Source organism: Pleurodeles waltl, chromosome 4_2 (genome assembly GCF_031143425.1).
Source record: "Pleurodeles waltl isolate 20211129_DDA chromosome 4_2, aPleWal1.hap1.20221129, whole genome shotgun sequence".
Lineage (NCBI taxonomy): Eukaryota > Metazoa > Chordata > Amphibia > Caudata > Salamandridae > Pleurodeles > Pleurodeles waltl.
Window position 1 is genome coordinate 555,927,321 of NC_090443.1, and position 21,306 is coordinate 555,948,626.

The 21,306-nt window shown below is 44.7% G+C and overlaps 1 protein-coding gene across 4 annotated transcripts in view; it reads right to left on the reverse strand.

Moving 5' to 3' along the window:
* NOS1AP (nitric oxide synthase 1 adaptor protein) overlaps positions 1-21,306 on the reverse strand; it is a 768,603-nt gene that overhangs the window by 131,401 nt on the left and 615,896 nt on the right. For all 4 annotated transcript variants that reach the window (XM_069232106.1, XM_069232105.1, XM_069232108.1 and 1 more), the window contains exon 7: positions 7,918-8,075. In XM_069232106.1, coding sequence (XP_069088207.1) covers positions 7,918-8,075 — 158 coding nt within the window. The remainder of the gene's footprint in view (positions 1-7,917; positions 8,076-21,306) is intronic.

A 21,306-nucleotide genomic window follows, 5' to 3' on the forward strand; every position in this document is an offset into this window, starting at 1 on the left:
AGATGAGGCAAGGCCTGGAAGGCCACGGAGCGGCTGGGGAGCTACGACCTTCAGGGGCCAACTTACAATTTAAAAGCACCTGCTGCAAAGTTCCTTGTGTGTCCAGCTTTCAGGCAGCAATAAAAATGTCAAGATAACTCTTGTGATTAATGTTCCTGTTAGAGAGAGATCACAGTTTTGTCTAGTGGCAATTTTGACTTGCCATTATGTAGTGCAGAGGGTTAGTATGGCTGTTGCAAAGAACAGATCTGTATTCCAAGTGGATAGCTGAGTGGATTAGTGAAGCCAGTATTTACCAGTGCTTTAAAATAAATGAAATGTATGTGAAATAGGGGCTATGTAAAGATGAGGGACACTTTTGCCGAATGGTAGTGAGAGAATCCGAGGAGTAGGTCATTGGGGCGGGGGGCACCAAAATAGATCATCGCACCGGGCACCACTAGCGCTGAAGCTGGCCCGTGCTAAATACACGTTTGCCAAGGGGTCTTTACATGGCCTATGCTGACTTATACTCTGTATTTAAGGGGATTAATAACTCTAAATTAAATTATGGAACATAGTTGCAAAGACAGTGGTGGACACCCCTTTTGACTATTAAAGTAAGATGACATTCCGGCTGCAGTCGGGACAGGAAGGGGTGCAAAATTGTTATTTGTAGTCAACCAACACCATCTACCAGTGTTCTGTCTTACTGACCTTTTTCTTTAGGAATTGTCTAGGGGGCTTATTGAGCGTTGGACCCCAGACCCTTCCGTGCCTGTCGGATTTTACACAGACAAAAACGCACACACACACTGTTTTCAAGGTCTTAACATGTTGGTTAATTTACAAAATATTGTTTTTTCCTTCACTTAGTTCCCAACCAATCTGCATTCCTCTTACTTTCCACTGCCCCTTAAAGTCCCTCCCATGCAGGGCCCTGCTTGTCATATAATCTATGTTAACATTATATGCCTGCATGAATGTTGACCCACACCCTCCCACTCTTACTGACCAAGATCTGGACACATTAATCAGGGGCACGTAACTTCATCTGGGTTTTAAAGAAAAACACAAGTACGTGGCCTTACATTAATTTCCATCTGTAGACTGACTAGGGTGATTGACAAGAACATATCTCATCAAGTAACGATGCTGCAAGGGAACGCGAGGTGATCGGGGCCTTGCGCGGTCAAGGCGTCTGGCGCTGTTCCTTCTGCACATAATACAGAGAGCACAAGGAAATCAGCAGCAGACACTAATTAATTGGAAGTATGTTCATGTTTGAAAAGATCACACTGTTCGCTGCTATGGGAGAGAACAATTTTAATGCAGTCTTGCAACGGCGAGATTCTAAAGTGAGGTGGCCTCCTCCAGCAACAGGTGTAATTATTGCAACAGAACTAAGCCTAAAGTAACAACGTGGATAACACTGCTGCTTCAAGGTATAACGAAACCCCTTTGTTTACTTCTTATAGGAGGCACAGGCTAGAAAATTACTTACAGTACTAAAAAATTTAAAACTGCACTTTCAGTAAACACCCATAGATGGCGGAACTTTGCAGCAAATAATTATATGTAGGGTTCACTGTATTATGTTTTTTTTAATTCAAGTATTTTTCCACATTTATGTTTTTGTGCATCTTATTGGTATTTAACCATATCTATTGTGTATTTTCAGAATGAATGGAGTCATAAAGTGTTATATTTCCACATTTATTTAGCTGATAAACATGCACTCACACTCACACTCTGATGCCTGTGGTAGTTTAGAAAATCAAGCAGCCAAATATAACAAGCATTTTCAATGCAACGGGTCTTGCATTTGCTCGAATTAGAGCTATTAGTGTTGTAAAAAAAAAAAAAAAAAAAACGCTGCGCGATCGCGCTATGTAAAATGCCGCGAGATCGCGCTGCGTGGAAAATAAACCCCAGGTCCAAACCCCAGGCTGAAAACATCGAGCCTCACATGTTTTTAGTAGTTTACCGGTGCTGTGTAGGTGGGCTAAACGCCGGAAAAGGCATGACAAATGCATGCCTTTCACAAATGAAAGCAAGCGGATTTTTAAAGGCAAGCCCACAAACCAATGTAAGTGACGGATGTGACATGGGCGTGGTTTGAAGCCCAAAGAGAGATTACAGAATGGACAGAGCGCTTTACGCTCGCCCATAAAAAGCACTGCATCCACAAGTAAATATTAGCATTATATACAAATATATATTAACACATGCCTGTATTTAAGTAAATATCCTGTTTTTAACACATGGTGCTGTCTGCTCAGTTGATGACCTGGAATTCTTGAAGAGCTGGATGTGTAGTCCATCATAAGAAGCACAATTTCTGTATTTTTTTCTGGTTTTCTGCTTTCAAAAACAAATATAGACAGTAAACACTTGATTTCTGTCTGTATTTGCCTGTAAAAAAATCAGTAAAACGGGAAACTGGGAGTCTTAATTATATGTTTACATTTCCCAGGAGCTAGGTTTGTGGGCTGTGGAAGCAACTGCCCACAAATTGGCAGATTAATGAATTGGTGCATCCTGTGTGACTCGAAAGAGGGGTGAGTCAAGATTGGATGGAGCAAAGACATGTAAGGATGTGCGGCCTCATTTGCAGAGTTTAGATACAGGTCCAGCTTAGACTTCACTACATATCATTGGTGAGAGGTGCCCAGCACATGCATGAAAACTTGAAAAGCCTCCATTGATATACTGAAGAGTACAGTGGCACAGACTGGGTCCTGAGGGGCTTGCAACAGGGTCAGCCTCTGGTTAAAAACCAGCCCGAAAGATTTACTGATTCTCCTCTGTTGACAACGGTTCAAGAGATGCAAGCTAAGCCAGTTCAGACCCAAATCATCCCTCCACCCTGAAACAAGTTCTGGTCGAAGGTATTAGTTAATGTACTGTACCTGTGTTAGAAACCTGCATGTCTCCCAGCACAGCAAATTGATATTCCTTAGTGGCGTAACAAGAAAGTTTTCCAGAATCCTGCCAAAATAAGCAGTGGTCTTCTTCAGAGGGGGTTTGGTGTGACCTAACCTCAGAGAATCGGGGATCTCTGCGTGAGAGAGGGAGAAGTCAAGGAGAGACAGCGAGAAGGTGGTATCTATGTTTAGTTGAGCCAGCATGGGAGTTATTCAAGTTACTCATAAAGGAGGTGGCTACTTGGGGAACATCCCCAACCACGACTCCCGAACAACGAAGTTGTGGACAACGAAAGCGGAACAACGCTTTTGTTAACCACAACTTCCTTGTTCGGTGCCTTAACCACGCATGTGCTGAACAACAGGAGTGGTGTCAGGGCATTTTTAGTTTTGGGGACGGGGTGGGGGGGGTCTGGGCATTTTTAGTTTTGGGGACGGGATGGGGGGGTCGGGGTATTTTTAGTTTTTGGGGTGGGTGGTCGGGGTGGTTTAGGGGCGGGCATTTGTAGTTTTGGGGGCAGGGGTGGGGGGTCGGGTATTTTTAATTTTTGGGGTGGGGGTCGGGGTGGTTTAGGTTTAGGGGCGGGGGAGGGTGGTTGGGGCATTTTTAGTTTTAGGGGTCGGGGCATTTTTAGTTTTTGGGGATGGGGTCGGGGTGGTTTAGGGGCAGGGTGGGTGGGTCAGAGCTTTTTTAGTTTTAGGGGTGGGGTGGGGGGTCCGGCATTTTTTGTTTTAGGGTCGGGGTATTTTTAGTTTTTAGGGGTGGGGGTCAGGTGGTTTAGGTTTAGAGGCGGGGGTGTGGGGGTCTGGGCATTTTTAGTTTTAGGGGTGGGGTGGGGGGTCGGGGTATTTTTAGTTTTAGGGGCCGGGTAGTTTAGGTTTAGGGTCAAGGTATTTTTAGTTTTTAGCGGCGGGGTGGGGGGGGGTCGGGGTAGTTTAGTATTTAGGGGGGTTGGGGTATTTTTATGGGCTGTATGGGGGGTCAAGCAGTTTACGTTTATGGGGTTGGGGGGTTGCGGTAGTTTTAGGGGTGGGGTGGCGAATTCAGGGTAGTTTAGGTTTTCGGGGGTTGGGGGTCGTGGTAGTTTTAGTTTTTAGGGGTGGGGTGGGGGGGTCGGGGTAGTTTAGGTTTTAGTGGGGTGGGGGGTTGTAGTAGTTTTAGGGGCGGGTTGGGGTAGTTAGGTTTTGGGAGATGGGTGTCGTGGTAGTTTTAGGGGTGGGGTAGTTTAAGTTTTAGGGGTTGGGGTGGGGGGAGTCGCATGCTGGAACCATGCATGCCGTTCACGCATGCCTTTACCAGGAATGCCTTTACAATGAAAAATCATTGTTAAGGCATTTGTGATAAAGGCATTCGTGGTAACAACGCAGTCGTTGTTCCGACCACGTTGTTTAGGCATGCGTGGTTCCAGCATGCGTTGTTCCGACTCCTATTCGGTACTTGGGACTATAGTACATTGCTATCAGGGAATGGTGGAGGCATCAGGAAAAGATGAAAATAACAGGGACCACTTCTCCATTAGGGCTGAGGAGCATTGCCCCCTGCCAGCAGAGGCAGCTGCAAACATTTTACCAAAAAACGATAATAAACTATGTTTACTATCGCTTTTTGGTGAAAGGTTGCAGGGCCATAGACTGTGACGTGCAATGAGGGGGAGCGCCCAGCACTCCCCCTCACTGCGCATGTATGTTTGGTCGGCTGCCTCGGCCAGCCAAACACAAATGCGCAGTGGGCTCTCTCCAGCTCGTTACTGTGTTGCCGGGCTAGAAAGAGCCTGCACAGGCTCCCAGTCTGCCTGGAGCACCCTGGGTGGGCGCTCCCAGCTAATCCTGACGCTGCTCTGAGAAGCGTCCGGATTAGCCGCAGGGAAAGCTGAGAGCCTATGCATGCTGAGAAGCGGATGGAGCGGTGTGGCGGCGAGCAAGGTAAGTGTTACGTTTAAAATTTAATTCTTATCCCCAACCTCCCCCCCCCTCCGGCCACCCTCCCTCCCCTTCCTCGTGCCGTGATCCGCGACTGGAAACTAATGACTCAGTCACTCACTCCATGGCACTGGCCTATTGTAAGTGGGGCTCAAATTAACAGTGCAGCAATTTGTCCAATATCAAAATGTCGTAAGTGATTAACTTACACCTATAGCCAAAGCAGCACACCAATCAGCTTGTGCATGTTTGTAGAGCAGCAAATGTAGAAACTGCTACCCAAGCCGCATTGTGACAGGAAGTACCTGGAGTTACAATATACTTTGCGTGGTAACAAGTGGTACTGTGTCGCTGCTTTACTTTGGGTAATGAACCTCTGTAAAGAAGGCAGAAAACAGACTGCACTTTACCTGCTGAGGATTCATTCCCTCAAAAGACTACTCAAAGCCGGCCTTCCCAATACACGCCCAGCAGCGTTAGATGGCAATCGCCTGGTAATCGTTTTCAGGTTACAAATTGAATTTTATGAAACTATTTACTTTTCTTGAACATTTTGGAGTTAGTACATTTTCATTTATGTACTGATACAGGCGTGAACAGTTTTTTTTTTTTTTTTAATGATCAACATTTTTTAAGGTATTCATTTGCAACACTATGAACCGGAAGAGGGTGTATCTCGGTTAAAAATTCTAACACAGGGTGGCAGCAGCAGCATCTGGCCCAACCTCCAAAATTAACAATTTTTAGGGATTATTCTTTTCTTCAGCTCATGGCTACTTGTCGATGCTCTAGATTGGAATTAGCAGACATCCTTTGCTGTCTGGTGGGTTTGTGACTCAGTAAGAACAGATCAGGCCTGCATGTGGAAGTCTGCGTCGTAGTGTTCCAGTTAAAGAAGTTCATATTGTGCCTCTTTGTACCGCCCGACTTTGACAAAGAGCTGGATAGATGGAGAGCTTTCAGAATCAGCTGCAAGTGATGGTCATGTACCAAGTGCTAGCGCAGGCCTCCTCTTAGTGTGTTTGGTTCTGAAGTCTCAGCCTGAACAAAGTCCTGGAGTCGAAACGAAGGTTTCTTGATAGCACCAACATCTTTGAAATCGGCCTCTGGCTTAAACCACACCCTTAAAACATAGGAATAAAAACTAGCATAGAAACAGAGTCACCCCTCAACGTGGAGAAAAATGGAAAGCATTCCAAAGGGTAAAGAAAGGTAAAAACAAGCAAATCATACAAAATGTCTAAATACATCTAGTTGACATACTGTGGCACATTCTGGTGGTGCTTAAGTAAGCTCCCAATGAATGCGGCACAATAAATGCATGAATCCGTCAGTGCCACGGATCATGGTACAAAGAGAGCACTGGTTCCTTCTGTCTAACACTCTGGGAGCTCAGCCTTAAACCAATGGCACACTTTTCTCTCAGATAAAAGCTTAACTTATACCTTGCAGGACGACTTAACTGCTTATTGGCCAGTACTTCCACGCTCTGAGCATCCACCAATCACATAGAATTCTGAGGGTGCTCTTAAGTCTACCTTGAGTGGATTCTTCCAGTATCCTGAATGTCTGCTCAAAAACTATGTGATCCGCCTATTCTAGACTCCTGTGACAAAGATTCTCAGTTGTAAGCAAACTTGTCTTCTGGGTCCATACACAGAGGGTAACGTAACTTAAAGAGACCGACAGCAGACCCATGAACCGCCCGACCTTTCCCCACTTAGTGTGTCGAACTGTTGGAGAAAACACCTCACCTTGGGTTCAATCCTGGGCACCAGCATAGATCATCTCAGGTTGCCAGCACCCACAAACCCACTTCTGACACTGCTTGTCTAATTGTCAGCTCCCTGAAGGGGATGACACATGCTCCCCTAGCTGGACTACGCTTGGAATACACTAAAATGTATGATCTTAGCTGATCTGTGTTCTACCCAGAACCATTCTAAGTATAAGTCAATACCTTTCTAGGTTCCCACAGGGTGTTAGCAGGCCGAGAAGCTACTCCTCCTATCCATGCTGAGGGGTATTTACTGAGGCTACTGCAGGATTGCAAAGACTAACAGCAGCATAAAGATATGAATTGCTCCTAACAAGTCTCTACATCTCCTTTGGACCTGGGTGGTGTGGATGCTGCATAACCTGCAATAGCGGAAATGCACTAATTAACTGAAGTTGGCGCATATTTCTGTCCAACCTTCAAGTCTTTGTACTGGACAAAGCATATAAAAAACAGCTCATGCTAGAGGGCCAAACACATAAAAACAGTTCATGCCAGAGGAATGTAGTGAAAGATTTGAAAAGAATGCCATTGGCACCCGTGTGCAGGTGATTGTGTCACTTTCCAACACGAAGTAATTGAGACCAGTGGGAGGATGGGGGTGGTTCACATACATTTCACATTTACTGAATCGTTGCTGCAGTCGGACCAATCAACTTCCAGCCCAAAAAGTGAAAACGGAGAATTGGGAGAGTGATGTATTGGACTCCAGAGACAGAAAAGGAGAAGGGCATGCCAAAATCTAAACTGGCAAGTGTTTCTCATCCCGATCCACTGGTCATCTCCATCCTCTCCCACCTCCATTACCAGTCAGACTCACAAAGTGACAGTGATTGGTTACACAACTGAACCAACGATAAAAACAACACAATTAACATAATCATACACACATCAAATCAGAAATGATCAATACTCTGCAGGAATACCTTCTCCTCCGATTCCTCTTGTTTCATTCCTTCAAGTTATGCTTGGCAGGGGCTTCCTGATATGCTGTTGCTGTAAAGCAGCCTCGCATTTCAATATTGCATTGGCCTTTCTGTTACTTGAAATATTATTTTGTACATTTTAGCGTATCTTAAACCATTTAGCATTACTTAGGGCCCATTTGAAGGATTTTTTTACCACATTTGTTGTAAAGTCTTTTTCACAGGGCCTTATCAAGATTTCCTGCCAAACTTTTCAGTTTGATTTTTAATTTACATGTTTTCAATAAGTTACTGTAAGTCTCCAAAGTACTGCCATTCTGTCTATCTGACTCGAACTTTTCTCCTGTTACCATCCGAGCAATGGGAGAATCTCAAGGGTGCGAGTTACCTTATTATCTGTTTCGCCGTCCAAGTCTGTTCTCACAGCATCCAGGTCTGTCACTCCTCGACTGAACTCCAAACCCTCCCTCCCAGGAAGGGGACTCTCTACTGCATCGATATCAGTCTCCTCGGTGGGTGTTCGTTCCACAGCAGCTGCCTGGAGAACTGTGAATGAAAAGTAACACCAGAGGTATAAAGTAAATTACCATTCAAAGTCTGGTTTAGTTTCACTCAAAAAACCTAAAAAAGAAGCGAAAAAAATAGCCCTGGTACACAGGCAACGAACCGCAAGTGATTCACTGGCCTACCGACGAGTGTACACCCCCCCCTTGAGGAGAAAGAACCACAAGAAACACCGGCCTGTGACAGTACCACATTTTAAGACCTTATGAATGAGCACAGACCGGGCACAGGGATATGGAAGACTGGTGCGATCAGAGAAAGACTGAAACATACTTTGATGTGCCCGATACCCATGAAAGGCAGACTGGCAAAGAGTCAACCAAGTGTGGAATCCTGTAATATGCGAAAAGGATTCTACGTAGCATCACACTCGGAACCTTGGGCTGAACTGTCTGTCAAAATATTGAGAACCTAAATACCATGAAGGTAATTACGCACAGGTAAGAGCAGATTTACAATTGATAACTCCAAATCGACATGCCTATCGACACCACTCCCTCAGTAAAGCTACTGACGCTCTCAAGTTGCCTCCACAAGTATATTTATTCGTAGTTACTGATGACTACCATTACCGTCTCCGGGCCTTCTTCACAATAAAAGGGAGACTGTTTTCAGCTTTTACATCATCGCGTGCACAGTATGTCAATAAACAATGAAAAAAAAATGGCAATTCTCTTTTTCTTGTCTCAAAGTCCCAACATGATAAGTTTAATTCATTAATTACAAGTAAATACATTGAAATAAAGCGATTATGGAGACCAATTCGGGAAAAATCAGTTAAGAGGAATGAAAAATCTTCAAATTTAAAGAAAAAAACAAAAACAAAACAAACAATCCTTACTTTGTACAGGTGATTGCGGGTATTGGGTACCGGTACTCATTTTTGGGGACCAGGGCTTATTTTTCAACATCACCCTGACGCATGGAGAGAGAGAGAGGAGCAGTAGAGGGAGAAAGAATGAAGAGAAATGAAGATAAACCAAAGACAAATGTAGAAAGCAGGCATGAAAAAGGAACTTACAGTAGCAAGACAGAGGCAAGCAGAGTAGGCGGTGGAAGAACGAGGCATGTGGTGGAATACACAACCCTGACCTTCAGCCCTCTGGCATGTGGCAGTGGCAGTGGCAGTGGCGGTGGCAGAGAGCTCGCAAAAAACACGCGCGGCCCCAGTACTACTTATTATATTTTTTTTATCGCAGAGGACTGTACAAGACTGTGGTCTAAGAATTAAACATCCTCCCTTTCCTCTGAATATCAGGGATTACATCACATTGTTACCACAAAGCTCATCAAACATGGCTTTCCAATAAAACATAATCTTTCATGTAGCACCGGTCTACAGTTTATGATTTCTTGGGTTGTGAACAACCTGAGCGTGTTTAAAAGTGGAAGATGCAAGGCTCCATTTTGTCACACCTCCTTCCTCTTTGTCGGATTAGCCTTTTTTGGGAAACAAAAATGTGTAATAACACGAGTCAAAAAATACATCACTTGTTTCAGATACGCGTCCCTCAACTAAAAGGTCACATCTGGAAAACGGCAAAGTGTGACACAAATGGGGTTACTATGCAGGACCATTTACTCCTCATCTGCTTGCCATGCTAGCAGAGCTTAATTTGTGCTTGTTGTTTCTGGTGCTGAGCACCAGCACTTGTTTTTGAGGGCCGGCACTTAGTCTTCTGCCTCAAGCATTTACTGTGAGCAAAACACAAATATGGGAAACACATAGGAAGAGAAAAACGAAAAAGTGTCACAATGGGAGAAAGCAGAAAGCTGCAAGAGTGAGATAAAGGAGCAGGGAGTTGCTTTAAATGGATTGAAGAGGCCCAAGATGGCTTAAGGATTACACCGCCTCAGTTTTTTGTGCTCTCACATTTAAATACAGCAGCCTTCGGAGGAGGGCTTTGGGCACCGGCACGTTGTTATTTACAAATTAAGAACTGCCTACAGGGAGAAGCCCTCAGGGAATGATCTGCTCAAGAGGCTACAGGGGGTGGGACCGGGACTTCATTTTCACCATCAGCCTTTGTTCCAGAGCATGGAAAATAAAGGCAGAACAAGGAGAAAGAATGAAGAGGAGAAACATACAATGCTTGAAATGGAAAAAGAGAAGTGCAGGCACTCTGTACAAGAGTACCTGCTTTGAGATGTGCCAGTACTCTCCAAAGAAAAGTCTTACTTTTCTTTTGTTGAGAAGTGCAGGTACTCTCCCGCTCAAAATAAAAAAGTGCTGGTATTCCGTAACGGACAATACCAGTCCATTTAAAGCACTGGAAATACGGGAAAACAAAACAAGCATTTGCAATGCAATAGGGCTTGCATTTTCTTGAATTAGAGATATTGGCATTGTAAATTCATAACTGGACTTTTGTTGCCACATACATTTGTCAACCCTGCCTCATAATTTAATTTTTTCCTGCCATATAATTCCAGTGGCCCTGCATATAAATAAATCACTTCTATTTACCTTCTTTCTCTATCTTAAAACATATAAAATTATCATATAAACCTTTATCAGAAATAAACTTTAGGCATTATAGTGTAATGCTCAAATCACCAAAACCAAAATATCATTTGGGACAGATTGTAGGGTAAATGGAAAGATGGAGTCAGGAGTAAAGATGGAGAGGACAAGTGGCATAGTAACCTTGTCATGGGCAGTGGAGTAAGAAAGGAAAATGTTTGACTGCAATTTCCACAGGAAAATACAGCGGTAATTAGAGTTGAGTGAGGTCCATATGTCTCTGGGCCCCGGTGCTACTGCATCTGTTGCTCCATTGATAACTAAGCCTTAGGAGAGAAAGCGGATAGGGCAGAAAAAGAGAAGCGAAAGGAATACAACAGACAAAAGGAAGAAAGAGAAGAGGTTGCAAAGAAATAGAAAGAAGGGAAAGAAAGAATGAGAAATCAAAACACAAATAAGAGAAGCAATAGAGCAAACATGTGAGACAAAAGAAACAAGCATTTGCACTGCAACGGGTCTTGCATTTCTCCGAGTTAGAGCTATTAGCAGTTGTAAATTCCCAACCGGACTTTTCTTGCCACATTAAATGGAAAAAAAGAGTGCGATCGCGCTGCTAGTTCACTCGTAGTGAAACCTATTGGCAAAAGTGCAATTATCTATGTAACAGGCAAAAGTGCAATTAACTATGTAACAGAGTAAATGCCATGCAAAGCGCTCGACTTCTGCCAAGTGAGATCGCGCTGCGAACAAAGATAAAAAGTAGTCCACCATCCGGATGGAAAACAGCGAGCCTGGCATGTTTTCAGTACTTGGTCGCTGCGCTCGAGGAGGGCTAACCACCGGAAAAGGCATGACATATGCATGCCTTCCACTAATGAAAGCAAGCAGATTTCAAAAGGCAAGCCTACGAACCAATGAAAGACACTGACGTGACATGGATGGGGCTCCGAGCCCTTTTCTAACTATTAAAGCGTCTCGCAAGCGATACGCATGCGCAAGCGCATGCGACGCAGGCTCGACCCTAAAAAGGGAAGGAAGCACGTGAACGAAAGATAAAGAAGAAAAAATTATGAAAGAAGTGTGAAAAGAAAGAGAAAAATGAACATTAGAGAAAAAAAGAAAGATGGTGAGAGAAACAAGCAGCGAATGAACCAGGGCATGTATGTACTGACACATTTCCCACAGACACAGAGTGGGAAAACCACTTTGACAGTTTGGGTCCTGACAAGTAACTTCTGGCTTCGACATACAGACAGGAAAAAGAGGGATTTATAGTAAAACGTGAATTGACAGATAAAGATAGGAAAATTGCCAGAGAAAGGAAGGAAGAAAGATCTAAAATAAAAAGTGAAAGGACGCATACTGAGTCAAAGGAAAGAGAAAATAAAAAAGACAAAGAAAGAATTAAGGGAAGAGAAAAAAAATAGTGAAAGAATGAATGCCTGAGAAGAAAAAAGAGGAATGAAACAAGGAAAGAAATAACCAAGGATTTGTGCATTTGAAAGAGGAGGTAGCAAGAGGAAGAGGGAAATGAAAACCAAAGTTGAGAAGTAGAAATAAACAGTTGAAAGAAAGAGCAAAACTGTTAACGTGTGGATTGTAAGAGCTGGAAAGAGAAAAGTGGGGGAGAAGGAAAAACATTGAGAGTAAACAGAGTAATGAAAAGAACGGAGTGAGATAGGTGAAACAGACCCTCCCAAATAAAGATGACAGCTAAAAATAGATTTAATTGGCTCCCCCATGTCCTCAAACAGAAGTCAGAGTGTGGAACATCAGGGGGCACTGCAGAACAGCAGGAGGTGAATTAGCAGAGTTTTATGTGAACTCAAAAAGAGTAATATTAGGTCGCTTCAGATCGGGATTGGGGGCATAGAAAGAACTGTGTCCTGGCCCAGTGCTGGAATAACAGAAAGGCAGCAGGTGAGGAACACGAAACAGATCGCTGTGTAATTCCTGGTATTGGAATAATGGGGCACTGCAGGTTAAGGTTGCAGTACACTGACAAGTTGTATGTGCGATGCAGTACTGGAATACTAACAGGCACACACAAGGTCAGAAGTGAGGTATGTTAATGGAGCTATTTGTGTAACCTAGTATTGACATCCGAGTGTTGCCGAGCATAGGGGTGCCATGGTGAAGCTGCGAATGGGGCCCAAGTATGAGAGTGGCATTGCCTCTGAACCACAGAAGTGGGGAGTCCTAAAGGGAGTGTGTGAGCTTTAGTACTGAGAAGAAACATGCACTGAATGTTAGAATTGATGGATTCTGGTGGAGCTGTGGTGGTTCCCATCAACTGTGGCGTTGGATGTTAGACTTGAGGTGCCCTGGCTGAGGTGTGTATTGCTCTTTTGGGGCCAGTATTGGCTTGGCAGTGGAACTGAATATTAGAATTGAGCTTCTGCAATGTAACTGTATGTGAGCAGTACAGTACAGGAAGCAAAGTGACCTCGCCGGGGTAGAACTGAGGTGCACTGATGGAGCTGCGCCAGAGCTGCTAGAACTGGAACAGCAGTATACTGACTGAAAGAACTGAGCTCTCGCAGATGGTGGTTCAGGCACAGGCACAGCTGAGGGCTTGGAGTGTGTGAATTGAGGTACACTGATGGAGCTGCACCTGCAGTCCCAGTATAGGAACAGCAGCGTGTACTGACTGTAAGAACTGAGGTGCGCTGGCAGACAGTGTGTGTGGGGTTCTGGCACTGGCACAGCTGAGGGCTTGGAGTGTTGAACTGCAGTGCACAGATGGAGCTGCGCCTGAGGCCCAGTACTGGAGCAGGAGAGTGTATGGATTGCGAGAACTGAGGTGTTCTGACAGACAGCATGTGTGGGGTTCCTGGCACGGCCGAGGGCTTGCAGTGTGTGAACTGCAGTGCACTTGTGGAGCTGCACCTGAGGTCCCAGGACTGGAGTAGCAGAGTGTACTGACTGCAAGAACTGAGGTGCTCTAGCAGACAGCGTGTGTGGGGTCCTGGCACATGCACAGTTGAGGGGCTTGGAGTGTGTGAAATGAGGTGCACTGATGGAACTGCGCCCGAGATCCCAGTACTGGAGCAGCAGAGTGTACTGACTACAAGAACTCAGGTGCTCTGGCAGACAGCGTGTCTGGAGTTCCTGGCACTGGCCAGGCTGAGGGCTTGGAGTGTGTCAACTGAGGTGCATTGATGGAGATGCGAGTGGGATCCCAGTAGCAGAAGTGGGCAATGTATCTAAGGATTGCAGTGCCCTTGTAGAGATGGGTGCCTAGGCTATAAGCAATTACAAGCGATCCTCCGCCCTTGCTCTCAGCACACAGGCAGGCACACTTGGTAAAGAAAATCCAAGCCAAGGAAGGGCAGGAGCCAGGCAACGGAGAGAGGGTGCAGAGAGACTACAAAGACCAAATGTGACCAAGATAAAAGCCTGATTTGTAGCTTTATTTACAGCTAAGCTCAGAGGAAGAATGTTCTGCGAATGAAAAGGGAAGCTTCCCTGGACAGGAGGAGGACAGAAAGTAAAAAAAAAAAGTCCCCTACAGACCAGATAAACAGGATAAAGCATAATTATACAGTAGTTGGTCCTTGCTCCCACACAGAAGAAGGAGGGACAAAGATGCATGACTGACCACTAGCAAGCCAGGATTTTTAAATGACACTGAAACTAACAAATGAAATAGCTGGAAGCCCACAGAAGAAGTATGTTTAAAAGTATACAAGAGGTCGTATGCTTACTCTTGACCTAAAAAAGTGTGAAGGTAAGTTTTTACGGGTAAGCAAAGTTGTACTGTATTTAAATACACATATATGTACCTTGACAATATGTACATATGTTCAAGGTACGGAAATGTGGAGTTAAGAACAGTAAATCCATGCTTACCTTTTTGCACTAACCTTCTCAATATTTTGGTCCTCAATATATTTGACACAATATTCTGTCCACACAATAATGCTGCCAGACAACCTTTAGCAAATGTACACAGAATGTGAGTTTTCTTGAGCTCAAATTTTACATACAGTTGTACACTTCCACTTTGTTGAAATGCATCCTAATATGCAGGTGTACATAATTGTTCTTATTTCTTCCTCCTTTACAGATACAATATTTTTGTTATCTTGGAGAAACCCCCTAATGCCTGTCAGGAATCCTTCTGTGAATGCCTAACTGCGCAAATGGGACTATTTTCAGCAGTAAACAAACCTTTATTGAAGAGAAAATGGCTTTGTGAATCGGACCCACTATAGTGCTCTACTACGCTTTTTCCTTTTCTGATTGCAGTTGCTAAGTGGGGCAGTTTTGTTGTTTTTCTTTCCATCCGGTGCTATTAGCCAACACACCCCATTGTCCCTCTTTGAGCTTTGCTTCCAGCCCTATTAGTCCAATATATACTAGACCACACAAGCAGCTCTCCTAAGGTGGTGAATTATCCTGCGGTCGTGGAGCCCATTCAGTAAGCCATTGCTCTCTATAATGACTGACAGGGTTGCCTGCTATTATAGGACTCTCACCCAGCTCCATCAATACATCTCAACCTAAGTGCAGTGCACTTTGTGTTTACACATACACGCTCACACACACGCACTGCCCCCCCCCCCCCCCAATAAGACCCCAATAAGACCAAAGGAAGCTATCTACCAATGTACATGAATAAACGCTGACTGTCTGCCATCCTAGTGCACGGAACAGCACACACCTCTCTCAATGCAATGCACATTAATCCTAGAGTGCAGCGCGTGCTGCTACACCAGTGCTAGGGGACTCTCGCTCTCTTGCAAGCCCACTCTCTTGTCAACTACCCTCTGAGAGAGAGAAAGAGACATTCCTCAAAAACTGCAAACCTTCCATTTTGTAAATATTGATGACATGGGAATCGGATACTGAGATAGCAAACCTAGGTCTTAACATTCACATCTGCAGTGTTCCAGCATTGTGACCGCTGTGTTCCTTACAGGTAGAGGATCACAATGCCACATTGAGAATTTCATATCGGGAGTATATGCAGCAGTCCATGGAACCGCAGGCTCCAAAGCCCCCATCTGTGTAGCCATACTGCACAAGCACCGTCTGAGCTGTGAAATATTGAAAGGATACACTGGTTACTGCCTGCTCTCTGAAGTCACTGTGCATCACGTTTGGTGACTACAAAAACGGCTGCAAAGCATTTGTCTATATAATTTAGAATTGCACTGGGGAAGGAATGTCCTATGGCTGCGGTTGCCCATTGTGATTTGCAATATATCGCAATATGTGCACTATGGATCGCAACGTTACTTATTAATAGAGAAACATTATCAAAGAATGAATTGCACTTCCTTTGTGAATGTAAAATCTAGTGTGCAAGGTTCAAGTGAGTAAGGTCCTGCAGCAGCAAACCTGTGACCTTACACGATGCCACCGTGTGCCACGTGATATTGGTTTCCTTCACACGATTACTCGGTGAAGAGCCGATCCCATAGGGCGGCAGGGAAGGTGCACTTGAAACATCTTCACAGAGTGACTATCCAGCTCGTTTTTGGAGGCTTTAAGGATTCAATGCCCATTAAGATGTATAAAAACGGGAGCGTCAGAAGCTCTTTATTATTATTTTATTGTTTTTGGAGGGGTGGTGAATGGATAGAGGTGCATCTCGGGGTTATTGAGATGAAACAGCTTCCACGCCCACAACTCACACAATGTCCTTTTAAAAATATTTGTCAGGTCTGTAATCGCCACAGGTTAGTATATGATAGTGGTAGTACCTGCCCTCCCCTAGGTCTGTATCCTCTCCTGTCTCCCTCTTGGGACCATCTTTTAGTGCCATTGGTCCCGTGGTCATTTCCTGCCCCGGGTCTGCATCTGGTGGTCAGCTTGAGGATTGACCTCGTCGTCAGTGGCGTAACAAAATGTGACCGCAGCACCCTTCCCTCCTCACCTCCCCCCGCAAAGTACCTCGACGGGGCCCCCTGCCCCTTGGACCCAGTCAGGGGCCTGCCACCCGTGCACTGTGCTGAGGGGTCCCCCTGGGGCTTGCTCTCCCCCCCACACCGCAGGGGACTTTATTTTGCCACTGGTCATTGTCTCTCTCTTAGCTTCATTACAGTGTGCAGCAGACTTGGTTGCATCAAGCTCTTCATGGTATATGGCTGTCTCTGTCATAGCTGTGCTGTCTTTTTAGAGATAGCGACCAGTCAGTAGATCTTCCTGTAATATTCTAGGCACATGCATGAAGGCCAGCTGCTTTGCTGCATCCTATCACTACTGGCCGGTAAATCTCTGGCACCACCGACACTTGGTAGGGCTGCTGAGCCGTGAGCAGGTGTTTCACCTCAGGCGAGCGGCTGGGTATCAGCGTATAAAACCCATTTCTTGCGGAGGATTAGCTGCTCTTTCAGAATAACGGGATTTGCTCCTGTCCCTCTTGCATTCTTGTCTCACTAACAAAGGCGGTTGCTAATGAGATGCTTTCTAGATGAAAGTGAAAAAATAACAAGCCGATGGCTGCCATGGTGGTCAACATATATGCTATATTTTCAGCTGTGCTTACCTCAGAGCAGCAGGCATGGTTGCCAACATTAAAGTAAACAAGTTCCACACACACCGACACACCTTCCTCATTTGTTTATTCATTTATTTTTGTGAACTGCTTAACAAAAACAAGTAGCAATCATATACACACAGACCTCTCGGTTATTATCCATGTAACAGGGTCAATGCAAAGTGTCCAACTGCGGAAGTGAGGATAGGAAGGACAACACGAAAGCGAGGGCAGTTTCAAGAGACCCCTTAAAGAGGCAATGCCAGTTATAGCCTTGTGGGGCCCAGAGCTGCCCTCTCAGTGTTTTCTGTATGTTTTTTTTGCCTGTTTCTCCTTTTTTACAGTGTATTTAGTTTCTGTAAACACATTTTAAGTTGGATTTTTGCTGTATTTAAATGCAGGTTTGTGAGATCATACTCATACAAACATCCCACTTTCAGTCACTAATAAGCAGGGCACTCCCTTGAAGCAGCTCCCATCGGAGCACAGCAGCTGGTCTTTTACGGCTATATTAGAGGCAAATTAAAGCTCTCCATTACAAGCCAAACGTGGGAGCTAAGATAAACAAGGGGGACTGGAAAAACCCCTCTCTGCTGTTCGTTTTATTTGCAGAGGGAGCTGGTGGGGAGGAGGGAATGAACACACACCCACAGTGTAAGAACAGCAGGCAAATTCTATAGAAAAAAAGTTCCCTACAGAAGAGAGAAATAGGACATAGCGTAATTACACAGTACTTGGTGCTGCTCCCAAAGAGAAAAAAGGCGGGACTAAGAGGCAGAACTGACCACTAGCAAGTAAGGATTTTTGAAGGGCACTGGAACAAACAAATGAAATCGCTTTTATTTGCTTGAATCCATATTATAGGTATACTTAAAAGTATACAACACGTTGAACGCTACGCTCAAACTACAAATGGATGAAAAAGAATCCACTAAGGTGAGATGAAGGCAGGAAACTGAAGATGGGTGGGACAGGAAAGACATGAGCTGGAATCCCAACTCTAACTTTCAGCAGTGCTAGCGGTGGGCTCCTAAAAGCAACTTTGGACACCTGCACTTATTTAGTTCATAAAAAGACCTGGAGAAGAGGTATGTGGTTAGCAACAGTGCTTTATCAGGCAGTCTTCAAACTACAAGCTTTGTTGCTTGCACAAACTTCAACACATCCCCCTGCGAAGACCAAGGTGCAGTTTAGATGCCAGAAATTCTGACTGCCATAGAGTGGTGAGTAGCTGTGAAATGATGTGATCATCTCTGTGTAGCAAGGTTCACAACATGGAACAATAACAACCAAACGTTGTGAACTCGCACGCCAGATGATGGAGATCTCGGCTGCGTACCCTGGACCGTATTACAGAATACGGCGTGGTCACCTTGTTTACACCAGGCGCACCTTTCAAAGGGTACGCCCGGTGCAGAAAAGGAGATTGCGCCATATTATATCGACTGAGGTGCCCCCAGGGTAGCGCATTTAAGAGAAATAACGGAGCAGCTGTTTAAAAACTGTTCTGTTTCCCTCTGTAGAGGCAGCACCCCACCTGAGCTTTTAAAGGGGTTTAGAGGGTGAGTGACTGCACCCGCCTGCAAAGGGATGTCTGGGGGGAGTCCAAGGGACACACATTTCTAAACCACCTCGCCCCACAGAGGGCTGCCTTTAGAAGGTGCATTGTAACTGTTTTGGCGCAGTATCAGTGCACCTTCTAAGGCGTGTTTGCCTCTGCGCACACATCAGTATAAGAGGCAAAGTGATTTCCTCATTTGCATTGGGCCACACCCCCACGCATATGAGGAAACACCCTCCAATGATCACACTGGTGCTGCATGTAGTGCAGAAGGGGCCGCACAAGCATTTGCTGCCCCTTCTGTGATACCAAAGTACCCTGGCGGCCAGCAAAGTGGGCACAAACACCCACTGCACCCCCGAGACACTTCTATAATACAGCCCCTTGTGTATCAAAAACCTCGTCTTTTCATCTTGCCAGGGTAGTTAGAGCACACCTAGGATTTTCATAAATTAGGCGCTCCATTAAACAGCTACTTTGCTGTCACTCTTCTTGTAAATTCAAACATAACATATAATACTGTACATTGGTAATAGTAAATAATGGGGATGCTTTTCATAGGGGAGTTCTGAGTGACATCAATTAGAAAATGAGAGAAAAGCCCAACTCGTCTGCCACTGATTTCTACTGTTATGCAGGGGAAGAGTAGCAATAGGGACCTATAAATTACATTGCCTCTCCGTCCCAAATGTAAAAAAAAAAACATACCCTGGCCTCCTGCCACCTGACGATCCCCACCCTCTGTGTCTTCTCACCCTCTCCCCTCCCAAGTCTGTGCTAGAGCCAGGGCTGCCCTGATAGGCTTCCAGAGAACCTTGTCAGAGCAGCCTGGAATCCCACTATGAAGCAGCACCAATGGGAAACGACGTTTGCAAAGTCATAGCAGCAAATGCCCGTATTTGGGATCTGGTATTCACGATAAAGGCTTAAAAATGGAAGTCATGCATAACAAATTAAGTATTTCACCCACACTAGTTACAGGTAATTCTTCCATTATTGCACCATACACTCAAAATTGCCCTTGTACTGTAATTGTAATTTCGAACTGATCTACATTGGGCTCTGAAACAGAAGTCTTCAACATCCGGATAATACCCAACACATGACTCCAGCTCTTAGAGGACCAAAATTGTTACACAATACCACATCCATCATGAAAACCCTTCACTGACTCGCCATTCAGTAAAGATTAGGCCTGGCCGAAATTTACATCATGTTGCCATGGTTTGTGAAATGTCTTCAATTTTTGGGATTATGCTTGCTGTGTGAAATTCTTGAAATGTCATCATTGCATCACTTTGTGTAATTAAGCCTGATTCGCTTTAACAATTAAGCGCAATGGCACTATTTTCAGTAAAAATGTATCGCGAAAGTACGGAAACAGAATGCAAGCGGCTGTTTGTGGTCCTTTATTCAAATGGGTGCCCACGCCAGAAAGTGACAAGTACACAGTTCACCTTAAAATAGTTTGCAAATGGTTGGACGTGCATTTCAGGTAATTTTGCCAAAATTTCACATAATTATGCTAAATAAAACTACGTGCCTCTTTACTATCCTTCCAGTTATTTAGTTTCAACTAAGACATAAAATATGCCCCTCCCAATTACATTTGGACAAGATCCCAGCGGATTTCTCCTGAACCGCCCCACCACACGCAAATACATAAAGATCTGTTTATTTTGATGTAAATGAACTTGATTAACAGCATATTTGAATCCCAGCATCAGAGAAGACATTGTCCTTTTGACTGCATTCTTTCTGAAATGCTGAAGAAAAACACATTGGAATACCTCAATGATGCAGGATATTCACAAAGCTGCCAATAATCACCCCGACCCTGTAGTGAATCATTAGGAAAAAAGCTCACAGGGCGAGTTCAAGTTAGATCTCCTTCCAGGTGCATATGTAAATACCGCCTGCGGGGCTGTCTTCCCTGGTTCATGCGACCCTGGTGGTAACCCAAACTATCCATTGAGATTTCATCATGTTAGAAGACAAATTGGGTATCCATTTGCGAATGTAAGCAGTTCTCATCTAGAAACACGGGGTATCCTTTGGGACAGGCAAAAGCTGGAGCTCGACAATGTTTTTACTGATTTTGCATGAAACAAAACAATAACATATAAGAAAATGTGACAGTCAAACAAATGACGACAATCACCCATTCCAAGTATCAAATGCTTACAGCATGCTTCTACCTTGGCTAATGGTGTGATACAATTATTGTCCCACCCATTCAACTGGTTATCACAAGGTTCATCCATCAAATGGTAAGCCTTCCCCCAACCATAGTTAATTAACTTCTTCGGCGTTCCCCTCTCCATTACTTTCCGCCATATCCCATCCTCCCCATATTATTCACTTTCTTCAGGCATCCTCTCCCCTCATAAATTTCCTTTTCCATCAATCTACAAAATTCCATGCCTAGCACCCAATTATAGTGTGTAGGGAGAGCTCCAGATCCCCATTTCTGTAGTATGTCCCTTTTCGCCACCATACAACCCAGGTTTACTAGAATCTTATGATATTGGGAGTAGTCTGCCGGGCCCCATATCCCCAACAGTGTCAGGCTTGGCCGTAGATCTAGGGGTAGTCCTGTTGCCCTTCCGATGATTTCCCGACTATTTCCCAGAAAGGCTGTAAGCAGGACAGCTCCAAAGCGTGTTAAGAATGTTCCTTCCAGCCCGCACCCCCTCAAACA